This window comes from Pongo abelii, chromosome 10 (genome assembly GCF_028885655.2).
Source record: "Pongo abelii isolate AG06213 chromosome 10, NHGRI_mPonAbe1-v2.0_pri, whole genome shotgun sequence".
Lineage (NCBI taxonomy): Eukaryota > Metazoa > Chordata > Mammalia > Primates > Hominidae > Pongo > Pongo abelii.
The window spans coordinates 66,719,423-66,747,221 of NC_071995.2; the positions used below are offsets into that span (position 1 = coordinate 66,719,423).

At 37.6% G+C, this 27,799-nt stretch overlaps 1 protein-coding gene across 3 annotated transcripts in view; it reads left to right on the forward strand.

Annotated features, from left to right (window-relative positions):
- The window catches only part of NUP107 (nucleoporin 107), a 56,708-nt gene extending 29,239 nt beyond the window's left edge, over positions 1 to 27,469 (forward strand). For all 3 annotated transcript variants that reach the window (XM_024256704.2, XM_054527393.1, XM_024256705.2), the window contains 17 exons: positions 217 to 330; positions 4,242 to 4,332; positions 4,480 to 4,556; positions 6,348 to 6,407; positions 7,073 to 7,218; positions 7,336 to 7,384; positions 10,582 to 10,651; positions 11,351 to 11,469; positions 12,202 to 12,240; positions 15,936 to 16,086; positions 16,433 to 16,545; positions 17,474 to 17,576; positions 18,284 to 18,444; positions 19,539 to 19,664; positions 20,052 to 20,165; positions 26,594 to 26,761; positions 27,136 to 27,469. In XM_024256704.2, the coding sequence (XP_024112472.1) occupies positions 217 to 330; positions 4,242 to 4,332; positions 4,480 to 4,556; positions 6,348 to 6,407; positions 7,073 to 7,218; positions 7,336 to 7,384; positions 10,582 to 10,651; positions 11,351 to 11,469; positions 12,202 to 12,240; positions 15,936 to 16,086; positions 16,433 to 16,545; positions 17,474 to 17,576; positions 18,284 to 18,444; positions 19,539 to 19,664; positions 20,052 to 20,165; positions 26,594 to 26,761; positions 27,136 to 27,243 (1,809 nt within the window). In that variant the 3' untranslated portion in view covers positions 27,244 to 27,469. The remainder of the gene's footprint in view (positions 1 to 216; positions 331 to 4,241; positions 4,333 to 4,479; positions 4,557 to 6,347; positions 6,408 to 7,072; positions 7,219 to 7,335; positions 7,385 to 10,581; positions 10,652 to 11,350; positions 11,470 to 12,201; positions 12,241 to 15,935; positions 16,087 to 16,432; positions 16,546 to 17,473; positions 17,577 to 18,283; positions 18,445 to 19,538; positions 19,665 to 20,051; positions 20,166 to 26,593; positions 26,762 to 27,135) is intronic.
- The last annotated feature ends 330 nt before the right edge of the window (positions 27,470 to 27,799 follow it).

Consider the following 27,799-nt stretch of genomic DNA (forward strand, 5'->3'; position numbering starts at 1 on the left):
TGAACAGAGGAGGTGGAGGTTGTGGTGTGCTGAGATCGCGCCACTGCACTCCAGCCTGGGCGACAGAACAAGACTCCGTCTTGGAAAAGAAAAAAGAAAAAATGAATTTATTTGTATATAAACTCAGGATAGGTTTATCATCTCTTGATGATGTGTAAAATGTATGTAAGTACAAAGGATTTATGATTGATGATGACTTTTTTTTTCTTCTTACAGGACCCTGATGCTCCCATAAGACAGAAAATGCCCCTTGATGATCTGGATAGAGAAGATGAAGTTAGATTACTCAAATATCTCTTCACTCTAATCCGTGCTGGAATGACAGAAGAGGTCAGTCATGTGTACCCTTCTTGTCTAATTTCAAAAAGTCATAGACTTTTTGAGTTGGAAGAGATTTTTGTGGCTGCCTAGTATGCCTTCTAATGCAGTAATTCCATTCATGGTATTTCTAGATCTAACTTCCTGTGCGAACATTTCTGGTGATAAGGCACATGTAACTTGAGAAAACAATGTAATCTAGTTTGTACAACTCTAATTAATAGAAAATTATTTATAACAAGTCATACTTTTCTTCCCCATATTGTACTGCATACTCTAGGTATATCCGCATTATTTATTTTTTTGTTCCATTTGAGATTTTTGTTTTTGTTTTTGTTTTTTTTGAGACAGTGTCTTGCCATGTTGCCCAGCCTAATCTCGAACTTCTGGCCTTAAGTGATCCTCCTGCCTTGGCCTTAAAAAGTGCTGGGATTACAGGCATGAGACACTGCACCTGGCCCAATCTCCATTCATTTATTTTTTTTCTTTTTCTTTCTTTCTTTCTTTTTTTTTTTGAGATGGGATCTCACTGTCGCCTAGGCTGGAATGCAGTGATATAATCGCGGCCCACTGCAGTCCTTACCTCCCAGGCTCAAGCCCTGCCTCAGTCTCCTGAGTAACTGGGACTACAGGTACATGCCACTATGCCCAACTAACTTTTTTATTTTTTGTACAGACGAAGTCTTACTATGTTGTCCAGGCTGATCATGAACACCTGGGCTCAAGTGATCTTCCTGCGTTGGCCTCCCAAAGTGCTGGGATTGTAGGCATTAGCCACTGCACCTGACCCAATCTTCATTATTTCTAATTCTGATTGTTCAGAGTTTAGAATAAACCTAACCCTAATTCTAGGTGATACTGTTTAGGCACTTGAAGGCTACAGTGGCCCTCAAACTTCTTCCTTTTAACCTTACCTTTTAAAAATGTGGGTGATAGTTAATATCTTATATGTAGAATGATAAGTATCTAATTGGACAGTTTACCAGATGGCTCTTTAGGTGAGATAGTGTGATGTGTAGGAGTTTGGCTTCAGTATTATGTTGTACTTTGTTTACAGTACTTTTTGCAATGGTCTTTAGACAGATTCTATGTCAGTTCAAAGTGTTGTTTGTTCTCTTCTATGTTATCAACCATAAGCATATATTAATTTCTTATGTAATTTCTTACAGTAATAATTTCTTACAGTAATAAATCTTGGTTTACTAAGCATCATTCTTATGTTTTTTATTAAGAAAAGAAGTTGGCCAGGCACAGTGACTCATGCCTGTAATTTCAGCATTTTTGGGAGACCAAGGCAGGAGGATCACTTGATACCAGGAGTTTGAGACCAGCCTGGGCACCATAGCAAGACCCTGTCTCTATTATTAAAATATTTTAAATTAAAAAAGAAGTTGATACCATGTACTTGTTTATTCAGAAAATATATAAGTCCCAGCCACTCTGCTAGATAATGTGCAAGATACTAGAAATTACTATGGTAAACAAGGGATTTATTTTATTTATTTATTTAGTTTTTGTAGAGACGGAGTCTTGCTCTGTCGCCCAGGCTGGAGTGCAGTGGCGTGATCTTGGCTCATTGCAACCTCCACCTCTCAGGTTCAAGCAATTCTCCTGCCTCAGCCTCCCAAGTAGCTTGGACTACAGGCACACACCTCCACGCCCGGCTAATTTTTTGCATTTTAATAAAGACGGGGTTTCACCATGTTGCCCAGGCTGGTCTCAAACTCCTGAGCTCAGGCAATCCACCTACCTCAGCCTCCCAAAGTGCTAGGATTACAGGTGTGAGCCACCACACGCGGCCATGGGATTTATTTTAAAAAACAAAAATACAATCATATTATTGAAGGCTCAAAAAATAGAAATTCTCAAGGTCTCACTAGCTTTATAAAACCAGATAGTGAGTGTTTTGTATTTACTTATAGCCCTTTTTCTTTTGTCTTCCTTTTTAAGATAGTTGCAGTCATACTATACATTCAAGTTTTTTCCCTCTTTTTTAATAGTAATTTGAGATAAAATTTACATACCATATAATTCACCCATTTCAAGTGACACCATTCAATGGTTTTGGTGTATTACATTATTCATTCTGTGAATTGTATAATATATTATATATTATTATATAACAAAATGTGCCATTTTAATCATTTAAGTGTGCAGTTCATGGCATTCATTACATTAACAGTATTGGGAAACCATCACCACTGTCTGTTTCTAAAACTTTTTCATCAACCCAAATACAAACCGTAACCATTATATGCAGTAATGCCTCATTCTCTTCTTCCCTCAGCCCCTGTAACCTCTAATCTACTTACTGTCTCTGTGATGTATAGGTGGAATCATACAATGTGCTTTTGTGACTATCTTATTTCACTTAGCATAATGTTTTCAATATTCTATATTGAGTTTTTATCCTGCCTTTTTAAGATACCATATCAAAACAGTTTTCCATGTTAATTCCTACATAGCTCTCATAGATTTTAAAGGCTGTAAGTTCAGAATGATGTTAGGGGTATGATATTCTTTAACTAGTTGTATCAATCAGGCTTTCTGGGTTCAAGTGATAGAAACCCAACCTAAGTTACTTTATGCTTACAAGAGGAGAATTGATTGGCTCATGGAAGTGGGAAGTATAGAAGGTATATCTGGCTTTCAGCAGGATCCAGGAACTCCAAAGATATCACTAGGATACTGTCTGTTTCCAAGACCCATAGCTCAACCCTCCTCTCTGTGCCTTCATTCCCAGAAAGCTACTCCCCATGTTGTATCAGAGATGGATACGAGAAGCTCCAAGCTTACATCCTCTTGCCAGCTAGCAATCTCAGTAAAAGGAGTATATTTTCTTTCCCAGTATCTCCAGCAAGAGTCCTGGCGGTGAATCTTGTTAGCTCACATCCCTAACCTTAGATTTCTGGAATGGGATCAGGCCTATCCAAAACATAGGAGCTAAGAATGGGGAAAAGGTGATTCCCTAAAGGGATGATGGAACAAAAACATGTATTTACCTTACTGGTATATAAACACATTGACTTACTGATCTATTGGTCAAGTTGAACATGCAATATCATCAGTGGAGTAAATGAGCAGTAACAGCCTTGTCTTTAGAGACTGTTTTTGTAATAGTTTTTCATAAATCAGAGGTCATCAACCTCTTTAACCCCATTTGTTTCTAGCAGAATTAAATGCCAGTGGGTGCCGTGGGAACCTATTGTTAAGCCTAAAGTCAAACAGAAAAGGGATTTTGTAGAAATAAAAAGAGGGCCAGGTATGGTGGCTCACACCTGTAATCCCAACACGTTGGGAGGCTGAGGCGGGGGGATCCCTTCAGTCCAGAAGTTTGAGACCAGCCTGGGCAATATAATGAGACTCTGTCTCTACAAAAAAATTTTAAAAAGAAAGAAAAAGGCAGAGGCCACAGAAAGACATGCATATGTTTTAAAAATAGAATGCCATTATGTATGTATGTATGTATGTATGTATGTATTTATTTTTTGAGACAGGGTCTCACTCTGTCATCCAGGCTGGAGGGCAGTGGCGCAATTTCGGCTCACTGCAACCTCTGCCTCCTGGGTTCAAGCGATGCTCCTGCCTCAGCCTCCCGAGTAGCTGGGATTACAGGTGCCTGCCACTGCGCCTGGCTAGTTTTTCTGTTTTTAGTAGAGATGGGGTTTCACCATGTTGGCCAGGCTGATCTGGAACTCCTGACCTCAGGTGATGCACTCGCCTTGGCCTCCCAAAGTGTTGGGATTACAGGCGTGAGCACCACACCCAGCCAGAATTCCATTATTAACTGCCTACATCCATCCCTTGTAATGGGATGGATGGAACATTTGTTCCATAAGTTATCTAAGCTTGTCATATATTGGTTATACTTTACTATAAAGCACCCTGGTTATTGGACTGACTGCTCTTTCTTGTTTCCTAAGGCACAACGACTCTGTAAACGCTGTGGTCAAGCATGGAGAGCTGCAACACTTGAAGGCTGGAAACTGTACCATGACCCTAATGTTAATGGAGGTATTTTAGTAGATTTTATTCTGACAGTTGAGGACAAAGGCATTTCGCTCTAAATGCCAATCTTTGTGAACTATAGCTTCTCTTTTTTAGAAAGGATTGTAATAAGGTCTCATTTTAAACCAGAAATTTTCTTTTACTGTTTTATAGGAACAGAATTAGAACCTGTTGAAGGGAATCCATATAGACGCATTTGGAAAATAAGTTGCTGGAGAATGGCAGAAGATGTAAGATAAATAAAATATTCAGTGATACTGTTTTTAACTCCAATTAATTGAAAGCCTATTCAGGGGCTGTGAAACATTGAAAGTAGTGTAAAACTGGTTTTCAGAGAATTTCCAATTAAATTGAGGAATAGGCTTAACTACTTATCAGAATTATTAAAACACTGTGTACTAAGAATTAAACACCGATATAAGGCAGAAATGTAAAGGAGGTACCAAATGAATTTAGAGAAAAAGTACTGGGCTAAAGCTTAAAGCTGCTTCCCTGAGGAAAGAATTGAATTGAACTTTTAAAACTTAGTAGGATTTGCGTTGTTGAGAATGAAAAACAAGAGGAAGGAATTCTAGGTGGGATACATAGATTGGGAAACTCAAAGTAAGGTGGGTCTACCAGGTTGGAGTAGAATGCTCATAAAGGAAATACAGTTAGTTCTGTTGTAACACGACATAGGTATTCAAAGTCATCACAATGTGCAACATTGTGCAAAAACCCCACAGGACTTACAGGAAAATGGAGTTAAGAGAAGAATACTCAAAAACTTCATTAGTGATACATAAAATGATGAAAAGTTAATAAAAATGGTAGCACAGTTTTACATCTGTCAAACAGTTTAAAAAACACATAAATACTACAATAAATATGGTACTTTACCTTGAAAAAGGCCTAAAGTTTGCTTGTGGAATTGGATGTCAGGGTGGTAAAAGCTTTAGGGCACATGGCAGAAGTGTTTTTAAGAAGATCAGCATGGCAGTAGAAAAAATATAATTAAAATTAGATTGACAAAAGCCTGAGAAAGTAATTAGGAGCCTGTCAGAATTATTTGGACACTAAGTCATAACGGTCTTTCCTAGGATAGTATTGATGGTAATGGAAAGGAAGGAAGAGACACTGGTCAGGACCGGTGATTAGACACAGAAGGCAGAGGTGGACTCAGTTATGCAGTAAGAGTCTCTGAAGTCTCTTGTTTGGATGATAAGAAAACTGGAAATACCATTAATAGAATCCCAAAAGTAAAATGGGGAATTAGTTAGTTCTACATAGGAATTAGATGCAAACTAATGCATTCCTTGTTTTGATGTTGTACATAGGTCAGTATCAGAGAGTATCAGGTCAGTATCAGAGAATGTCAGGTATTGAGAAACATTCTAGGAGTAAATAACTATATAGATTGTATCTGGAATAAAATTTGATTTTAAAGGCCGAGCACGGTGGCTCACGCCTGTAATCCCAGCACTTTGGGAGGCCGAGGCGGGCGGATCACGAGGTCAGGAGATCGAGACATCCTGGCTAACACGGTGAAACCCCTTCTCTACTAAAAATACAAAAAAATTAGCCGGGCGTAGTGGCGGGCGCCTGTAATCCCAGCTACTCAGGAGGCTGAGGCAGGAGAATGGCATGAACCCGGGAGGCGGAGCTTGCAGTGAGCCAAGATCGCGCCACTGCACTCCAGCCTGGGTGACAGAGCGAGACTGTCTCAAAAAAAAAAAAAAAAAATTAATAAATAAAATAAAATTTGATTTTAAATATTCAGAGCATCCACTAGAGTTGGATCTGCTTTCACCCAATATTTGGCATTTAAATGTTTTACTTTTTCCTCTAGATTTCAGCATTTATTATTTCATCACACTGAATTTCTTCCTTGTTATTACCCCACTAGATCTTTCACTAAAGTTTAAAAACTATCAAGTGAATAGGTTCAGTCTAGAAGAGATTGCAAGACTCCACATTATAAGGAAAATTGACATACTAAGAAAAACAATATTTCAAATTTGTTTATATTCATTGTGTTTTAGGAGCTTTTTAATAGATACGAGAGAGCGATTTATGCAGCTTTAAGTGGGAATCTTAAGCAGGTATGCAATCTGTTTTAATGTTTAAATTTTTTCTGTGGAGCAAAATTAAATACATAAAATATTCTAACAATTGTATATAACAAATATAAACTTAAGTTTGTATACTTAAGTATATACATACTGAAGTGTAGCAATGATAGAGATAATCATGAATCAGATAGTGACTTGTTCTGCTTAATTTGATGTATCCCATAACATGCATGGTATTTTAATGAATGAAATCAGATTTCAGTTTTTAACTAAGAATTGCAAATTTAACTCCAACACACATTTATTGATGACTTAAAATACATAGCTGTACGCAGAAATGTGCCAGAAAGGCACAGTGAGTCCTTGGGATGTCTTACATATGCATGTTTTCTCACAACCCACTACTCCCTACATATTATAGCTATCTTTAGGGATACTATACTAATCAGTTGAAATGTCATATCAGCCTGGAAAACTGATGTTGTTGTTAACAGTATGAAAAAATCTGAACAGTTCAAACATCTTAGAAGATGTAGTTGGCGGGGGAAAGGTTATTTGGCATAATTTTTTTAAAATCTGCCGTGTTTTATATCATTATAAAGTGATTTTATAGTCTGTATCATTGGATGTAATTGCTTTTCCTTTCTTTTCTGTTGAATATGTCTATATGTTTCTGTTTTGTAATGGGGAAAAAGCTGCTGCCTGTCTGTGACACCTGGGAAGACACAGTTTGGGCCTACTTCCGGGTGATGGTGGACAGTCTGGTAGAACAGGAGATCCAGACGTCAGTAGCAACTCTGGATGAAACTGAAGAACTCCCTAGAGAATATCTGGAAGCAAAGTGAGTTTGTTGGATTGTTTTGAGTCATGGTGATTTGTAGCATGCTCTTTGATGTTTCATTTTACAGCCCTTTTTCATATTATTAACATTATTCTTTTCCCGTTGTTTCTTTTGAAGCTGGACCTTAGAAAAGGTTTTTGAGGAACTTCAAGCTACTGATAAAAAGGTAAATGTTAATAGGAATATGTTAGGTATCTGGAATAGGAAACAGTGTTATTCTGTTGTGCACTGTAGCTGAAAGGAAAAAGGTGGAACTTTCTCCCTTCTTTTTCTCACCTATTAAAATAAGAATCATTCTTTGAAAGGAAGAAACTTAATTACATAAATGATACATCATTTTTAGTTTTTTGTTTCGGATTAATTTCATCTAAGTATATGCACGTAAGCTATATTTATTCCTTTTTTAAAATTTAAAACACATTATGGAAAATTATTAAGACTTTATTTTCCTAGATCTTAAAATCTAATATTTTCTAAAAATTATATTCTTTTAAAAATGCTTAAACAACTGTAGTAATATTGTATGTACTTGTAACAATAAAATAATTTAAGAATGTATAAATAAAGCCTTTATAGTAATTTCTACCCTTTTATGGTTATTCCCCTGAGATGATAAAACATACTGATATGTATCCTTCTATATTTCTCTCCATGATCTCACAAATAAGTGTAAATAATGTAGATATTCCAATTTAGAATTTTGATTTTTGTGTTTTTCACATTGTACTACATATATTACTCTACAGCTTGATTTTTTTCATTTAATGATAATCTCCAAGTTAGTTTATTCATTTTCACTTAACCTTATTCTTTTTAATAAATACATAATGTCCTTTAGAATAATGTATGATTTATTTTAATCATTCCCCTTTGGGTAATATTTAGGTTATTTCTAGTGCTGTAATGAAGTTACATGTGTGTGTACTTAGCTACTAGTCCTTCTGTTTCTTTGGGATAAGTTTCCTGAAAGCAGGGTTACCAGGTTAAGGAGTATAAATAAGTATATGCTTTATACATTGTATATACATACATACAGTGTTTCTGAATGAATTCTCTGAAGACATCAGGTTGTATACCTTAAAAATATATACAATAAAAATAAATAAAAAGGCCAGGTATGGTGGCTCACATCTGTAATCCCAGCACTTGGGAGGCCAAGATGGGAGGATCACTTGAGGCCAGGAATTTAGACCAGCCTGGGCAGCATAGCAAAACTTCGTCTCTAAAAAAAAATTAGCTGGGTATGGTGGTGCACCCACTTGTAGTCCCAGCTCCTCCAGAGGCTGAAGTGGGAGGATCGTGACTTCAGTGAGCTGTGATTGTACTACTGCACCCCAGCCTGGGCAACAGAGCAAGGCCCTGTCTCAAAGAAAAATTAAATAGGTAGGTAGGTAGGTAGGTAAAGAAACATTTTGAAATGGATGCTGCATGCCTGTAATCCCAGCTACTTGGGAGGCTGAGGCAGGAGAATCACTTGAACCCAGGAGGTAGAGGTTGCAGTGAGCCAAGATCACAATGTTGCACTCTAGCCTGAGCAACAAGAGCGAAACTCCGTCTCAGAAAAAAAAGAAAAAATTGAAATGGAAAAATAATTTATTACCTGGTTGTGGCAGTTAATTCATACTTCCACAAGTAATTTATTGAATTTCTCACCAGCCTCAAATGTCACACTTTTTATGTTTTGCCAATCCATCAGAGTAGATGGGAAATAGGAACTTGCTGTTCTACTCACATTTTCTTGTCTATTCATAAGGCTGAGCATGTTTCCTTATGTTTATTGACCATTTGTGAATTTTTTGTTCATATCTTTTAGCTATTTTTCTGTGGGGTTTTATATTTTTCTTATTATTATATAGGAGCACTTGATATAGTAAGGAAATTAATGCTTTTTCTGTCAAGAGTTTATTACCAGTCTATTATTTTGGATATTCTAGCTAATGAAATAAAACAAGAAAATTAAGGAACAGATATAAATACTAGAAAGGGAAGAACATTTATATATGATAAAAATATTAGTCTAGAAACTTAAAGCTCAGTAAGTTACTAGAATTAATAAGAGAATTTGTTAAAGTAGCCAGATACAAGACAACGTTTTTTTTAAAAGTCAAGTCTTTCTGTACTTGCTATAACTATTTAGAAAAGGATTTAGTACCCCCTCCCCAAAAGTTCCATTTAAACGAGTGACCAAAACTAAAGAGATCTAGGAATAAAAAATTAATCCAGGGTTTCAAGCCCTTCATTTAAAAAACTATAGAATCTTAAAAATTAGCCAGGTGTGGTGGCATGCTCCTGTAGTCCCAGCTTCTCAGGAGGCTGAGGTGGGAGGATCACCTGAGCCCAGGGAGGTGGAGGCTGCAGTGAGCCGTGATTGTACCACTGCACTCCAGCCTGGGCAACAAAGTGAGACTCTGTCTCAAAAACAAACAAACAAACAAAAAAAACCACACTCAAAGCAAAAAAAGCAGTTAGAGGGTACTTGCGTTACTCAATAATAACACTTAAATGAAGATACAACAAAACAGTATAGAACTGACGTGAAAATAAATAGATGAGTGGAATACAAAGTCCAAATTAGATCCAAGTATATATGAGAACTTAACAGATGTCAGAGGTGACCTTTAGTTTCAGAGGGAAAGGGATGGTTTATTTAAATAAATGGTGCTGGCATAATTGGCTTTCCATCCAGAAGAAAACAAAGCTAGATCCTACTTCATGCCATGTAACTAAAATAAATTCCAGATAGAGCAAAGGTTTGAATGTAAAAATGAATAAATGCTGAAAGAAAATTTAGACAGCCAACTAAATAAAAATTAAAATATGTTTGACAACAAAAAATGAACTATATTCTTCAAAAAATCAAGCTGCAAATAAGTTAGAAAAGGTTTTCTCTACTCTGTACCTGATCACTATTTTGTTTTTTTTTCACCCTTGGTGCCATGTACAGAAGAGTATACTCAAAGAATGCTTTCATGTACTGCTGCTCATGTTGAAAGAAATCTTAATAGTTTATTTTGCTTAGGTCACATGAGTTCTTCCTTTCTGGTCCACCATGTGTAGGGCCAAGGTAAATAGGAATAAAATATAAGAATAAAAGTTTAATACCATTGAGAGATTAAATTGTTATAACATAGGTCTCTACTTTCAAAGATGCTTTTCAGTTCTGGATTTGTAAGCTGTGAGTATATTCCAAAGGCAGTATCCTTTCCATGTTTTATTTTGTTTTGATCTTTCTGAGGCCCTTCATTTCCAGCTTTTTCTTTCTATATGTTCCTTCAAAAGTTTAACATTTTTAGTTTAACAATGAATATATACTACAGAATGACTGCTAGAAGATTTATGGAAAATTAAAAACTTTTTTTTCAGAGAGTTCTGGAAGAGAATCAAGAACATTATCATATAGTTCAAAAGTTTCTTATCCTGGGAGACATTGATGGTAAGATATGGTTTTATTTTACTTTGTGTTTTTTTTGTTTTGTTTTATTTTTTTTGAGACAAAGTCTCACCCTGTCACCCAGACTGGAGTGCAGTGGCTCAGTCTCAGCTCACTGCAACCTCCGTCTCCTGGGTTCACAAGATCCTTCAGTCTCAGCCTCCTGAGTAGCTGGGATTACAGGTGCGCACTGCTACACCTGGCTAATTTTTGTATTTTTAGTAGAGACGGGGTTTCGCTATGTTGGCCAGGCTGGTCTCCAACTCCTGACGTCAGGTGATCTTCCCTCCTTGGCCTCCCAAAGTGCTATATGTTATAGACATGGGATTGCAGGCATGAGCGACTACAACCAGCCAGTTTTATTTTACTCTTTATGAGTTCTTCATTGTCTTATAGTGATTTTTTAAAGTTATCCAAACAATGCATATGACTTACCATATCTTTTAATCTTGATAAATATTAACCTATTTGAATGCAACTATTTACTTTATGTCAGAGGTGACCTTTCATTTGGTTTTTATAAAATAAAGTTTGGGTTGAACCCAAACTCTTTCAAAGAGGGTATAGAGTTATATCATGGCTATTAATTATGAGACAGTGACTTGAAAGCACTATAGGAGTGAAGTAAATGTTCTTGGTAATGTTTATTTTTTTCTTTTGATTTTATTCCTATTGTTGAATCTTCACTTTGATGGCTTGTAGGTTTGATGGATGAGTTTAGCAAATGGCTTTCCAAAAGCAGAAACAATCTACCTGGACACCTCCTTCGCTTTATGACTCACCTTATTTTGTTTTTCCGTACTCTGGGACTACAGACCAAGGTATATAAAAATGAACAATTTCTTCTTCTCTGTAATGTTGATGCTATATACCTATTGTCAAGAAAACACTACTTTTTTTGTTATTGTTTTCTAGAAATGGTGATAAGGAACCAAAAGTCTTCCATATAGTCTTGTATAGTCAGTCACTCAATGATAACTCACTGAGAGTGGCCCTTTAGGGTTCTAGTCTGTGGCCACAGAATGCTGTTGGTTAACTGGTTTTTAATAAATTCATAACTTTATCCTTGTCTGTACCCAGCTTTAAATCAACCAGCTAAGCTAACTAAACAAAGTGAGTGCTATGTGAGATTTTAAAACTTTGTTGGTTGTTGTTTTGTTGCTTTTTTCCTAAAAAAGAAGGTAACATTTTGGTCAGAGTACATGTAGAAAGTGAATGATACAGTAGTTGAAAGCTTGGGCTTTGGAGTAAGAGTCCTGAGTATATACCCTTATTCAGCAGCTTCTATCTGTGTAACTCTGGGTAAATAAAACTTCCCTTGGTCTTAATTTCATCCTTTGTAAAATGTGAACAATAATAGTAACTACCCAAAAAGAGTTATGGTAAGGTTAAATCAGGCAGTAGATGAACTTTGGTAAGCACTTAGCTTGGTGTATAGTTACTGCTCAGTGGTAAACATTACAATTATTATTTAATAATGGAATTTATATCAAAAATTTTATTACTTTCATATAAGCAGTGTATTTATAATTATGTCTTTTTTTCCTATGAAGGAGGAAGTTTCTATTGAAGTTTTAAAGACATACATACAGGTAAACTTTGAGAACCTACAACCTGATTGTTTTTTACTATTTTAACGAAAACAAAACTCAGAATGATGCTATTTTAATTCTCAATGGTAAGAAAGCATCAGAATCCATAAGAGATCTTTTAATTATCAGCACAGTTGACCTTTGAATAATGCAGGGATTAGGAAAACAACCCCCACCGCCCCACACAATCAAAAATTCGCTGTAACTTTTGACTCCCCAAAAACCTAACTACTGATACCCTACTGCTGACCAGAAATCATACCAATAACATAAACACACAATTAACACATTTTGTATATTACATGTATTATATACAGTCATCCCTTAGTATACTTGGGGGATTGGCTCCAGGACCCCCACATATAACAAAATCTGTGTATACTCATGTCCCACAGTTGGCCCTGCAGAACCTGCATATACGAAAAATCGGCCTTCCATATTTGCAGATTTCACATCCAGATAATACTGTATTTTCTAAGTTGAGTTGAAAAAAATTTGTGCAGAAGAGGACCTGCACAGTTCAATCCCATGTTGTTCAAAGCTCAACTGTACTGTATTCTTACGATAATGTAAGTTAGAGAAAAGAAAACATTACTAAGAAAATCATAAGGGGCTCATCGAGGTGGCTCATACCTGTAATCCCAACACTTTGGGAGGCAGAGGCGAGAGGACTGCTTGAGTCCAGACGTTTGAGATCAGTCTGGGTAACATAGGGAGACCTTTCTCTCTACTACAAAAAATGTTTTTAAATTAGCCGGGCACAGTGGTTCATATCTGTAAACCCAGCCACTCGGGAGGCTGAGGCAGGAAGATTGAGTGAGCCCAGGAGTTGGAGGTTGCAGTGAGCTATGATCTTGCCACTGCCCTCCAGCTGGCTGACAGAATGAGACCGTCTCAAAAAAAACCAGTCAGGCCGGGCGTGGTGGCTTGCACCTGTAATCCCAGCACTTTGGGAAGCAGAGGTGGGTGGATTGCTTGAGCCCAGGAGTTCAAGACTAGCCTAGGAAACAGCGAAAACCTGTCTTTTTTTTTTTTTTTTTTTAGACGGAGTCTTGCACTGTCACCCGGGCTGGAGTGCAGTGGCACCATCTCAGCTCACTGCAGCCTCCGCCACCCAGGTTCAAGTGGTTCTCCTGCCTCAGCCTCCCGAGTAGCTGGGATTAAAGGTGCCTGGCTAATTGTTTGTATTTTTAGTAGAGATGGGGTTTCACTATGTTGGCCAGACTGATCTTGAACGCCTGACTTCATGATCCACCCCCCTCAGTCTCCCAAAGAGCTGGGATTACAGGCATGAACCACCACACCTGGCCTGGACCTGTCTTTTTTTTTTTTAAGTTTAAAAATTAATAAATAACTTTTAAAAGTTAAAAAAAAAGAATAAATAATAAAAATCATAAGGAAGAGAAACTACATTTATAGTACTATACTGTACCTGTTAATACTGTAAGTTTATGTTGTCTGTTTACAAGATGAATTGTCTGTTTGAAATGGACAACCACAGTTACAGATCTCAATCTACAGTATATCAAGCAATTCACCTTTTTCTTGTAATCTCATGACTTTTCTCTGCTTCTTGGGAGAACTTCCAGTATCACTACTGGCACTTTGCATGGCTCCTATGGTGTTAGTAAGGGTTTATAGTATTGCATTAAAAAAACACGAGACCTGGGAAAGATTACTTTTTATTGCAGTATGCAACTGAAGAGACCAACGGCTCTTCAGAGATAATTAGCATCACACGGCATTTTAAATGGATACTCACAGCACTTCAGCTCACCCCAGTAGTGGCAGGAAGTGGCTATAAAGTTATTACAGTAGTATAGTATCTACTACAGTTAGTTGTATGCAGTTATGATTTAATACTGCATCTGTATGCTTGTTTACATTTCTCTAGACCACAATGTATGGTCTGTAAATGTGTGTACGTTTTGATAAATTTTAACTTTTTATAATAGATTCATATATATTTTATAGTAGTAAGTGATAAAATAGACCGGAATCTACATATAATGGATTTATGACATAACTTTTTTTTTTTTTTTTTGAGATGGTGTCTCACTTTGATGCCCAGGCTGGAGTGTAGTGGCATGATCTTGGCTCACTGCCACTGCAACCTCTGCCTCACCGGGGTGAAGCGATTCTCTGGCCTCAGCCTCCCAAGTAGTTGGTATTACAGGCATACACCACCACCCCTGGCTAATTTTGTATTTTTAGTAGAGACAGGGTTTCACCACATTGGCCAGGCTGGTCTCAAATTCCTGACCTCAGGTGATCTGGCAGCCTTGGCCTTCCAAAGTGCTAGGATTACAGGTGTGAGCCACCAGCCTACCTAGCTTTTTCTTAATTTACTCAGTATTTCTAGGATATTAATTTGTTTGTGAGTCTTTTTTTTTTTTTGAGACGGAGTCTCACTTTCTCGCCAAGGCTGGAGTGCAATGGCGCAATCTCAGCTCACTGTACCCTCCGCCTCTTGGTTTCAAGCGTGAATATTTTTCAAATTGTCACAAATCTCCAAAAAATGTTCTCATATATATATATATTTAAATTAATGTTTATTTATTTAGAGATAGGATATTGTTCTGTCACTCAGGCTAGAGTTCACTGGTTAGATCATAGCCCATTGTAACCCTCAGACTCCTGGGCTCAAACAGTCTTCTCCCCTCAACCTCTCAAGTTAGCTGGTATTATAGACACATGCCACCATGGCCAGCAAACTTATTTTTTATTTTTTTTTGTACAGACTGGGTCTCACTTGTTGGCCAGGCTAATCTCAAACTCCTGGCCTCAGGTGATACTTTTTTTTTTTTTTTTTTGAGAGAGAGTCTCACTGTCACTCAGGCTGGAATGTGGAGTGCAGTGGAATGATCTCAGCTCACTGCAACCCGCCTCCCAGGTTCAGGTGATTCTCCTGCCTTAGCCTCCCAAGTAGCTGAGATTACAGGCATGCGCCACCACGCCTGGCTAATTTTTGTATTTTTAATAGAGACAGGGTTTTGTCTTGTTGGCCAGGCTGGTCTTGAACTCCTGGCCTTAGGTGATCCGCCTGCCTGAGCCTCCCAAATTGCTGGGATTACAGGCAAGAGCTACCAGGCCTGGTCTCAAGTGATACTTCTGCCTCAGCCTCCCAAGGTACTGGAATTACAGGCACAAGCTGCCATACCCAGCCAATTTTCCAATATATTTATCGAAAAAAATCCACGGTTCAAACCTGTGCAGTTTAAGAGCCAACTGTACTCACTTTTTGGAATTTAAAATTATTCTGGGCTGGACATAGGGGCCCATGCCTGTAATCCCAGCACTTTAGGAGGCCAAGGTGGGCAGATCACTTGAGCCCAGGAGTTTGAGACCAGTCTGGGCAGCATAGTGAAAAGCCATCTCTACTAAAAAAAAAAATACAAAAAATTAGCAGGGCATAGTGGCATGTGCCTGTAGTCCCACCTACTCGGGAGGTTGAGGTGGGAGGATCACCTGAGCCCAGGAGACACGTTGCAGTGAGCCATGATTATGCCACTATACCCCAGCCTGGGTGACAGAGTGAGACCCTGTCTCAAACAAATAAATAAATATAAAATAAAATTATTCTGTTTAGCAACACAAATCCACATCTGTATGAACCTCTCCTGAATACATTTGAAATTTTGAAGTATACTTTTTATTTTATTATTGACATACTTTGATCTTTTTCTATTTTTTAGCTTTTAATAAGAGAGAAGCATACAAATCTTATAGCATTTTATACCTGTCATTTGCCTCAAGACCTAGCTGTTGCCCAGTATGCATTATTTTTGGAAAGTGTTACAGAATTTGAACAGCGCCACCATTGCCTGGAGTTGGCTAAAGAAGCAGGTAAAAATGGTTGAAAACTTTGTCTTTTGGCCTTTCTAGGCAAATATTCATTTTGGCTGTAGTAACATTTGTCCTTATAGTTTTAAATCTTATTTCTGTTGAGGGGAAAAAAGGAATAAAATTTTCAGGGAATTTCTGTTTTAGGACTAAAGTTGCTTATGCTGTAACTCATATGTAAAATATCTTTTAATTCTGGCATTTTCTTTTATATAAATATCTTTCATATCTTACATATTTTATTTTTGAGGAATTACTGTTCAAAATTTACTGAATCATTATGACGATTTACAGAATATTAGTATCAATGATTAATCTTTGTTTTTTGTCGCTTCAAAAAATTATTTAGATTTGGATGTTGCAACAATAACAAAAACTGTAGTTGAGAATATTCGAAAGAAAGATAATGGTGAATTTAGTCATCATGACCTGGCCCCAGCCCTAGATACTGGCACTACTGAGGTAATTTGGGATAGGGGGGCAGAGGTTTGTATAACTTCTAATAATCTTTTATGTTATTCCTTGGTGAACTTCTCCCTTCATAAAAAGAAGTTCTATTATTCTTTTTTAAGAATGTTTCTTTGTCAGCCCAGACCTTTTAAATTTAAAGTCTTATGTAAAGGATTACTTATGGTAGTATGTTAAAGGAGCTTCTTTAATAGAAAAAAATTCCAGCTTTGGCTTGTTGCTCATCAGGTTATTTTAAATACTTGATTAATCATTAACTTATGTAGATTGCTTACTCATATTTTCAGAAAGGAATAGAAAGTTATATCTAAGAAAACTATTTTAGAGTAGCATTTAAAGGAATCACATGGTTAAGTTGGTGAGGCATACAATATATAATTCCATATTAATAATCCAGTAAGTTTTTTCCATAATTTATTTTTATTTTTATTTTCTTGAGACAACAAGGTCTAGCTCTGTTACCAAGGCTGGAGTGCAGTGGCGCTATCTCTGCTCACTGCAACCTTCGCCTTCTAGGCTCAAGCCACCCTCCCTCAGTCTCCTGAGTAGCTGGGATTACAGGCATATGCCACCATGCCCGGCTAATTTTTTGTATTCTTTGTAGAGAAGGGGTTTTGCCATGTTGTCCAGGCTGGTCTTGAACTCATGAGCTCAAGAGATCCTCTCACCTGGGCCTCCCAAAGTGCTGGGATTACGGGTGTGAGCCAGCATGCCCAGCAGTATTTTCTATAATTTAATAAAGAGCTGTTAAATATGAAAATACACTAAGGAAAGTTAGATGCTTTCATAATTTTCTATAACTTGAGAGAAAATGATGTTTACCGGAAGTACAGGTGTAAGTTAATTCTACTAATTTGTAGAATATCTTTTAAAAAAAAAAACCCTGATGTTCCTTTTTCTTTTTTTCCCCTTTAATAAATAGGAGGATCGTTTAAAAATTGATGTAATTGACTGGTTGGTATTTGACCCAGCGCAGAGGGCAGAAGCACTGAAACAAGGCAATGCAATTATGAGAAAATTCTTGGGTATGATATATTTTTATGCATCTTCAAACTCCTGGGCTCCATTCTTCTTCCTACCTCAGCCTCCCAAGTAGCTGGGACTACAGGCACCCACCACCACACCCACCTAATTTTTAAAAAATTTTTTCTAGAGATGGGGTCTCACTATGTTGCCTAGGTGGGTCTCGAACTCCTGGCCTGAAGCAATCCTCCCACCTCGGCCTCCTGAAGTGCTGGGATTATAGGTGTGAACCACCACACCCAGACTTTTTATTCTTTTTTAAAACATTTTTGTTCAAATTCGTGTATTTTTGAATTTGGGGCAGGGGGGTTGTTTTTTGTTTTTGATCCTTCCATAGGGAGGAGAAAACCAGCCACTCTTTATCTATCAAACCTGGTATTATGAAACAAAATATATTTTAATGGTGAATTTTCATTGTCCTAATCAATTTTGCAAATAATCTCAAGGCTATCCGACTTTGAAAAATGAATTGCTTTAAGACATAGAAGTATGTAAAAGTAACTGCATTTGATGTATCCTTTTGTGATAGTATCACATTGAGATAGGAAAAAGCCAGTCTATCAGGTACAAAGATCACCAAGACCTTTACACCTTGGGCCCTGAAATAGTTACAGGTCACTGTAAAATTGGTAAACCAGTGATTTGATTCCTTTAGAAACCATTACAGAGAAGTCCATAGGCATTCAAAATTGTGTATCTTTTTTCACAGCATCAAAAAAGCACGAAGCTGCAAAAGAAGTATTTGTGAAAATTCCTCAGGATTCTATAGCAGAAATCTATAATCAGTGGGAGGAACAAGGAATGGAAAGTCCACTTCCTGCTGAAGATGATAATGCTATCCGAGAACATTTGTGCATCAGAGCTTATTTGGTGAGACTGTAAAGAAAGCCACAGATGTGCCTATCTTCATGATGATTTTTCGGATTCACTCTCAGAATTTGAACTTTTTTCTAGAAGTAGTGTTGGTTCATCTTACCTCTCTTGTGACTATAGTGCTGACTCATCCACAAGGGGATTGACTTCATGACCTTATCTTCATTAGCATGATTCTCTAATCAATGCTAACCAACCAAGATCATCTCACATGGTAGATAGTGTCTATGATGTCTGGAAATTATGTTTTCTTAAGATTTTGTGATGCATGTCTCAGCTTTAAATTTCTGCTTTTTTCAATAACTGAGAAAAAGCAAGATGCTCTAGGTTTGTTATGACTAAAATAGCAGCATACTCATTCAAAATTCATTCAAGGCCAGATGCGGTGACTCACGCCTATAATCCCAACACTTCGGGATGCCAAGGCAGAAGGATCACTTGAGCCTGGGAGTTCAAGACTGGCCTGAGCAACACAGTGAGACCCCTGCATCTCTACAAAAAAATAACAAAATTAGCCAGGCATGGTAGCATGTACTTGTAGTCCCAGCTACTTGAGAGGCTCAGGTGGGAGGATCGCATGAGCCCAGGGAGTTGAGGCTGCAGTGAGCGGAGATCATGCCTTGTCTTCATTAGATCATGCACTCCAGCCTGGGTGACAAAGCAAGGTCCTGTCTCAAAAACAAAAAAAAAATTTTATTCAATAAATAATTATGTAATTACAGTGGGTTAGGTAGTAGGGCCAAATCTGTGGATAGCACCCTATCCTTGCCCTCTAAAAACTAATAGTCTAGTTAAGAAGACATATACACATGCATATGTTACAGAGCGATGAATGTCAAGATACATATATGATCAGGGTGCTCAGATTGGAGAATATGCCAGAAAACACAATATATATACCTTGTTTGTCACTTGACAAAACATTTATTCATGATATGAATTTTTGGAGGCAAAAAAATATATATTGAACAGTTTTATTTCTTGATGCTGCAAAATTATTTCTAAGAATCAAATGTTAAAAATGTTGGTGAAACAATAAAAGTGAAAACTTTTGTTATTTTATATTTTGGTTTTTTTATTTTACATTTTAGGAAGCCCATGAAACCTTTAATGAGTGGTTTAAGCATATGAATTCAGTTCCACAAAAACCTACTTTGATACCTCAACCAACTTTTACTGAGAAAGTGGCTCATGAACACAAAGAAAAGAAATATGAAGTAAGTTAAATATGGATCTGGGATGTGCCTACTGCATCTTATAAATGTATGTTGTGTATTTAAAGAGATCGTTTCTTCAGCAACTATCTTTCGATCATAACGGGTAATCTTCCTGTTAATGTCCTGCTTTGGAAGATGCATCTGTTTAGTTACTTTTCTGTAGTTAATTAACCAAACATGAAAAATGCCTTCAGGTGACATGAGCGTTCATTTACAAAGTTAACATTTTAGCGTTTTACTTAACTGCAGTCTGTTGATACTTATTTACAGACTGAAACGTCAACTCTTTAGAATGATGTTCTATATGTATGTTCCTGTCTGTATTTTCCAAATACATTATTTATTGGGTTTTATCCATTATATGTCTGCCTTGTGTTTGTTTTGCAGATGGATTTTGGTATTTGGAAAGGGCATTTGGATGCCCTAACTGCTGATGTGAAGGAGAAAATGTATAACGTCTTGTTGTTTGTTGATGGAGGGTGGATGGTGGATGTTAGAGAGGTAAGCTGTGTGCATTATTTATAGCCAAAAACCAAAACACTCACCATGTTCTTTTTTTTAAATGTTCTGTCTCTAAATGGGAGCATCTACAGATTTTACATAATTGTAGATATAGCTAAATCCCATGTTTTAAGCTAAACTGAAAATACTACCTAGGGAATGGGAATATTTGATTCTTGGATAAACTATTAGTTCACATTTACTATGTTCACACAGGATACAAAAATCTAATTTTAAAAAAATTATGGACCTAAAAATTTAATTATACATGTATGTCACTCCATTTACAGATATAAAGATAACTCGAGTAGTATCAGTAAGGCATAGCTAAGGTAGGGGCTTTCACCTCTGGGCTGTCCATTTTAATGACCTGGCAAACTTTTTAAAAATACTACAGGGTTCAACTCCCAGAGATTCTGGTGTAATTGGTCTGAGGTAGGGCTGGGGTTTATTTTTGTTTTTTTTAATCACCTGGAGTGCTTTAATATAATATATAGCCTGTGTTGAGAACCAGTTACAGAAGTATTAAGTGCCATAAGAAAGGCACAGGTTAAGTATTTTCTGAGTCCAGGAAAAGAAAAGATTGTTTCCACCTGAAAGGGAACTGGAACGTATACTTGAAATGTATAGCATTTGACTGAATCTTGAACATACTGGTAGAATTTGGATGAGCTGAGATGGGAGAAAGGAAGGATACTGAGATAATAGTCATATAAGAGAAAGATATTGCAGCTTGACCCTGGTGCATGACAGAAACAGTGAGTAGCTTGGTTTATCCTCTGTAGACCTGATGAGCTGAGAGCTGGAAATGCTGGCTTCTTGGATATTCAATGTGTTATTTTGAACAAAGAAAACAATAAGTGGTTTTTGGTATCTTTCCTTTTGCCATTCTTCATACCCTCATCTATTTAGTACTTTTTCTTTAATTTGAGCTACTGCATTTTTTTTTAGCCTGTCTTCTCTGACCAGAAGGAGGAAAAAGAATACAGGCAGGACAGCAAACTAAATTTGAGCCCCTATTTGCCACTATTACTGATGGAGTAATTATCTTAAATGTCTCCACTTTATTTTTTCTTTTTTTGTTTTAGAGACAAGGTCTTGCTCTATCACCCAGGCTGGAGGACAGTGGCTTGATCATAGCTCACTGCAGCCTCAAACTTCTGGGCTCAAGCAGTCCTTCTGCCTCAGCCTCCCCAGTAGCTAGGACAACAAGCACACACCACCATGCCTGGCTTTTTTTTTTTTTTTTTTTGACACAGGATCTTGCTGTGTTGCCCAAGCTGGTCTTGAACTTCTAGCCTCAAGCTGTCCTCCCACCTTGGCCTCCCAAAGTGCTGGGATTAGAGGCATGAGTCAATGTGTTGCCACCTTTTTTTTTTTTTTGAGAAAGAGTTTTGCTCTTGCTGCCCAGGCTGGAGTGCAATGGCACAATCTTGGCTCGCCTCCCAGATCCTCTTGCCTCAGCCTCCCAAGTAGCTGGGATTACAGGCATCCACCACCACGCCCAGCTAATTTTTGTATTTTTAGTAGAGATGGGATCTCACCATGTTGGCCAGGCTGGTCTCGAACTCCTGACCTCAGGTGACCCACCTGCCTTGGCCTCCCAAAGTGCCTGGGATTACAGGCGTGAGCCACTGCACCCAGCCAAGTCTCCACTTTTTATCCTAACGTTCATAATAGAACTCCTTTGACTCGTTTTAAACCTTCCGCAGGTTCCTCTGGCAAAACCTTTCTCATCTGATTCATGCTGATTCTCTTGAAGATAAAATTTTAATGTTGTAAAATGCTAATTAAGTGTCACTTAAATTTTGAAAAGACTTCAATGCTTTATTTATACATACATCTTTGCTATTCTAATTATTAATTAAGTAGATTAGGTAGTGAGAGCCACAAAATAGTCTGGGGGTCTCATAAAATTGGAGTTGAGGCCAAGCGTGGTGGCTCACGCCTGTACTCCTAGCACTTTAAGAGGCTGAGGTGGATGGATCACCTGAGGTCAGGAGCTTGAGACCAGCCTGGACAACATGGTGAAACCCCGTTTCTACTAAAAATACAAAAAAATTAGCCCAGTGTGGTGGTGCATGCCTGTAGTCCCAGCTACTAGTGAGGCAGGAGAATGGCCTGAACCCAGGAGGCAGAGGTTGCAGTGAGCCGAGATCGTGCCACTGCACTTCAGCCTAGGTGACAGAGTGAGACCCTGTCTCAAAAAAAAAAAAATGGAGTTGAGATGGAAGGCAATGAATGATACACCATTTTGTTTCATCAGGGATTTTAAAATCAATATTTAGTCTCAATTATTTCTTTAAAACTAATCCAGAAAAGAGATTTCTTGAACAGTTAAATGATTAATAACATTTTAATCACCTTTGTTGAGCCTAATACTCTTACATAGTCAATGACGTAGGGCACTGTTCAAGGCCCCTGCTAACACTTGTCACTTGTATGTGAATTAGAAAATTGTAATTCTAGCTGGGAATGGTGGCTCATCCCTATAATCCCAGCACTTTTGGGAGGCCAAGGAGGGCAGATCACATGAGGCCAGGAATTTGAGACCAGCCTGGCCAATATGGTGAAACTCCGTCTCTACTAAAAATACAAAAAATTGGCCAGGCATGGTGGCTCACACCTGAATCCCAGCACTTTGGGAGGCCAAGGCTGGTGGATCACAAGATCAGGAGATGAAGATCATCCTGGCCAATATGGTGAAACCGTGTCTCTACTAAAATTACAGAAAACTAGCCAGGCATGGTGGCATGTGCCTGTAGTCTCAGCTACTTGGGAGGCTGAGGCAGAAGAATCACCTGAACCTGGGAGGCGGAGGTTGCAGTGAGCCGAGATCACGCCACTGCACTCCAGCCTGGCAACAGAGCGAGACTCTGTCTCAAAAAAAAAAAAAAATACAAATACAAAAAATTAGCCGGGTGTGGTGGTTCGCGCCTATAATCCCAGCTACTAGGGAGGTGGAGGCAGGAGAATCGATTGAACCCAGGGAGGTGGAGGTTTCAGTGAGCCAAGATTGCGCCAGTGCACTCCAGCCTGGGCAACAGAGGGAGACTCCCATCTCAAAAAAAAAAAAATTGGAATTCCCTTCCCTTACATAGATAGGTTCCATGGCAAGTGCACACGACATGTAAGACAGAACACAGGCTAGATTTCAGCCCCACTGACTTGTTTGGCCAGCCACCCTTGTACAAGGCACGGCTGACACAATAGCCCTAGCATTATGTGCTGTTTTCGTATAGCTACCCCTCAAGTTTTTAAATAACTGGAATAGTCCCCTTAGTGTTGGGGCTGGTGGCACAGAGGGATGGTAGAGAGAATGGAGCAGGTAGGTCATCTTTCACTACCTCTGCCTCTAGCACATTCTAGTCCAAGCCTCTACGTCTTCCCTGGCTTCTCACTGTTCTTTATACAATCGTTCCTTATACAGATGGACTAGTGACCCTTTCGGAATAAAATACATGCGACTCTCTAACCCAGAACTTTCTGTTGCCTTCTTATTGCACTGGGAATAAAATCTGTGTTTCTTTTCTTGATGTACAAGAGTATACATACTTTTGTTTTGTTCTTTTTTTTTAAACTAACCCCCTAATCTTGTGTCCTACTGCTCTCCCGTCACTGTATCCTAGCCTTCTGGGCCTCTTCATTGGTTCCCCTCTGCCTAGAATGCTCCTTCGCCAAGACATGTGCATGGATGACTTTGTACTTCTTTCAGCAGCTGCTCAAATGTTATCTCTTTCAAGAACCTCTCCTCAACCCAACCACCCTATTTAAAATAGCATGTATGCATGTGTATACACACACACACACACACACACCTGTCCCTTTTAATCTCCATATCCTACATTAGTTTTCTTCATAGCACTTAGCACAATCTGATATAAAACATATTAATTTATTTGCTTTTTGTATGTCTACCCTCATTAGACTATAACCTTCATGAAGGGAGTAACCTTGTTTTCTTTTATTTCTTTGACTCTGGCACTTAAAATAATGCTGAGCACATGGGAGGCTTTCAGTGGTACTTGGTAAATGAATGATACTGCATTCCTGAGGTGAATGTACTGTCTTCAGATTAGGAATAGCTGTAATATCAGTACCAATCAACTCTTGCTATCAACACATATTAGGTAATGAGTTTTTCTCACATGTAAGGCACTACATGGGGGGGCGCGGTGGCTCATGCCTGTAATCCCAGCACTTTGGGAGGCTGAGGTGGGTGGATCACGAGGTCAGGAGATCGAGACCATCCTGGCTAACACAGTAAAACCCCGTCTCTACTAAAAATACAAAAAATTAGCTGGGCGTGGTGGCGGGCACCTGTAGTCCCAGCTACTCGGGAGGCTGAGGCAGGAGAATCGCGTGAACCCGGGAGGCGGAGCTTGCAGTGAGCCGAGATCGCGCCACTGCACTCCAGCCTGAGCGACAAAGCGAGACTCCGTCTCAAAAAAAAAAAAAAAGTGGAAATATCCCTAGTGGAAATAATCCGTCTGTTTTACATATTTACGGGCTATTTCAAAGCTTTTGTTCATTCAGATTAGAAAAATGTCTTCAGTTGTAGCAGAGCTGTTTATTTGCTTTTCCTTGTAGCAATTTGCTGGGTCTGTCAGCCGTTACAACCTGGATAGTTGCTGGCAGCCCACCCACTAGTATCGGAATTCATTATAATTAGCAGAACAGATTGCCTGCAGCACACTGATATTATGGCAGCAACAGGATTTAGGAAAAGCAAGTCTGGGTTCATCCTGTGGGATAAGAAAGTAACCTGCTGCTTTTCAGGCAACAAGGAGTCAGAAGCCAGGGGCACCCGGCCTCTTTAACATAGAAAGACTACATTGGAGCACAAATGGAAAGGTCCAGAAAGAAGCAGTCCTCTTACTCTTACTGGGTTCTAGGTTGGGATCACTAATAAGAATTACAAGTAAAACCTTGAAGCATTTTAAATCCACCTCTGAAGGTAGCAAGTATCTATTTGAGAAAAGAAATAAAGGTGCTTCCCTTGTAAAGAAGCACTTTAATATTTGCTTTTATGTATTTATGCTTCAAACAAGACCAAAATATTGATAGTAATTTTTCCTGTGTTTGGAAACCTGACCTAAATTAGCCCAAATTAGTACAATTACTCCTTGGTATAATTACCAGATTATACTTTGTTGTTGATTAACCCCTCCACTTACATGTCCATTTGAAAAATGTTTTAGCAATTTAATATAGCCTCTCACATGAAGATATTTTTAGATATTCCATTAGGCTTTTCAAAGGAGCAGTTATTATTTTAGCTTGTCCTGTTTTTTTTTTTTTTCTACACTATTAGTGCTATTGATTTCCTTCCTATTTTTAAGATTATTTCAGAAATTGTAGTGTGTCATTTCTGCAATCCCAGCACTTTGGGAGGCTGAGGCAGGAGGATCACTTGAGCCCAAGAGTTCGATACTAGCTTGGGCAACATAGGGAGACCTCATCTCTACAAATAATAAAATTATTATTATTTTTTAATAAAAAAATTAGCCGGGCATGGTGGCACATGCCTGTGGTTCTTAGCTACTTGGGAGGCTGAGGTAGGAGGATTGCTTGAGCCCGGAGATCAAGGCTTCAGAGAGCCATGATTGCACCACTGCATTCCAGACTGGGCAACAGAGTGGGACGCTGTCTCAGAAAAGAAGAAAAAGGTTAAAAAAGAAAAGGAAAAAAAAAAGAAATTATGTGGTTGGTTACTTTTTAATTATTTTAATTTTCAAATTTGTTGTAAGTAAATGTAGTGGGCATAAGAGGTTTACTCTTTTTTCTGTACTTTTACTGTTCACATCAATTTTAAGAAAGATCCATGTATGTATAAAGGAATGCCAATTGTTTTTTCTGCTTGTTTTCCTCATATATCTGTTCTGACTCATTAATTGTATTATTCAAATCTATAGGTTCTGTTTTTCTGTTTTTAAAAATTATATAAGGAAATTATAAATTCCATTTTCCTTGTTTATAAGCAAAGTAGTCTGCAATGAAGTTGACCCTCCCAGTGTGCCCCTCCCCACATCGTCTTTTTCCCAGCAACAGTCATTGCTGTCAGTCTACTGTGTCCTCTCAGGCCTCCTTAGAGCTATCTTTATTTATATGTGTAAACATCCATGGAAGTGGTGATTGTTTTCTGTTCTGATTTTTGCTCTAATGATATTCAGTTTCTAACTCATTCTTTTTATGCATGTTTTTATTCAGGACATAGTAAGTTTATTAGAAATACAAATGCAGAAGCATATTATTTTCACTGTCATACCTCTAACCTCTCTGTAGTCTGCTGTGTTCATCTTCATACTTTTTTGCTGTTAAATCTTGTCTACCAATTACATTCTGGGTTTGATTCAGTACCTGGCTTTTCTTTTTGTAAGGATCTTTAGCTTAAATTGTTAAAATGATTTATTGATGTCTGTTTGTAGGATGCTGAAGAAGACCATGAAAGAACACATCAAATGGTCTTACTGAGAAAGCTTTGTCTGCCAATGTTGTGTTTTCTGCTTCATACAATATTGCACAGTACTGGTCAGTATCAGGAATGCCTACAGTTAGCAGATATGGTATCTTCTGAGCGCCACAAACTGTACCTGGTAAGTTCTAGAGCATTGTAGTTTTAAATTTTAATGATTTGATATGCTTTGTAGTAATATTAATTTTGTGAAGATGTGTTTACATTTGTAATTGTTCTTGGATTTTCTTAAAGTAATAGTCCAGTTTTAATGTTTTAATGTTTGTACTTTTTTCCCAAAATGTGTACATATTTGTAAGCAGTTAGAAATATATAGACTGACTCTGAGAATTCGCCTTGAAATTCCTGAACCTCTCTAATTTACTAGCCTCTGGCTACATAAATCTTAAAGAGGAATTTCTTCTTATATGAAGCTAATCAGATTGATTAGGTAACTAAGTTCATACTTGTCTACTTGTCTTTGTTCTCATTCTTATTTTTCTTTTTAAAAATCAGGTATTTTCTAAGGAAGAGCTAAGGAAGTTGCTGCAGAAGCTAAGAGAGTCCTCTCTAATGCTCCTAGACCAGGGACTTGACCCATTAGGGTACGAAATTCAGTTATAGTTTAATTTTTGTAATCTCACTAATTTTCATGATAAATGAAGTTTTTAATAAAATATACTTGTTATCAGTAATTTTTTCTTTTGCATTACCATGTAAAATTTAGACATTTGAATTTTGTACTTTTCAGAATATTATCGTGACACTTTGAACATGTAGGTATATCGGCGTTTCTCTGTATGCTTATTAATAAAACTATATAAAAATTAAAATTTTCTGTTTTTACAAATTCCAGGATTGTCTCTTTGTCATGTAATAAGAAAATTAAATTTTCTATTCTAGTTTTTTCTGTAATCATAAGCATTCTGATATTTTAAAATCATATAGATGATAGAAAGTAGATTTATTTTTAAGCCAGGTACGTAATTTTTTATTTATCATAAAATTTAGTATTTTTGAATATTAAAATTAAGAAGATGACTATAACAAGAATGTTTTCTAACATAATATGCTATTATTGTTTTAGTTATTTTGAACACATTTCTAGTTTAACTTTCATTTAGCAAACTTCCTATCAAAATAAGAGCATATAAAGACTTAGCGTAGTACCTGGCACACA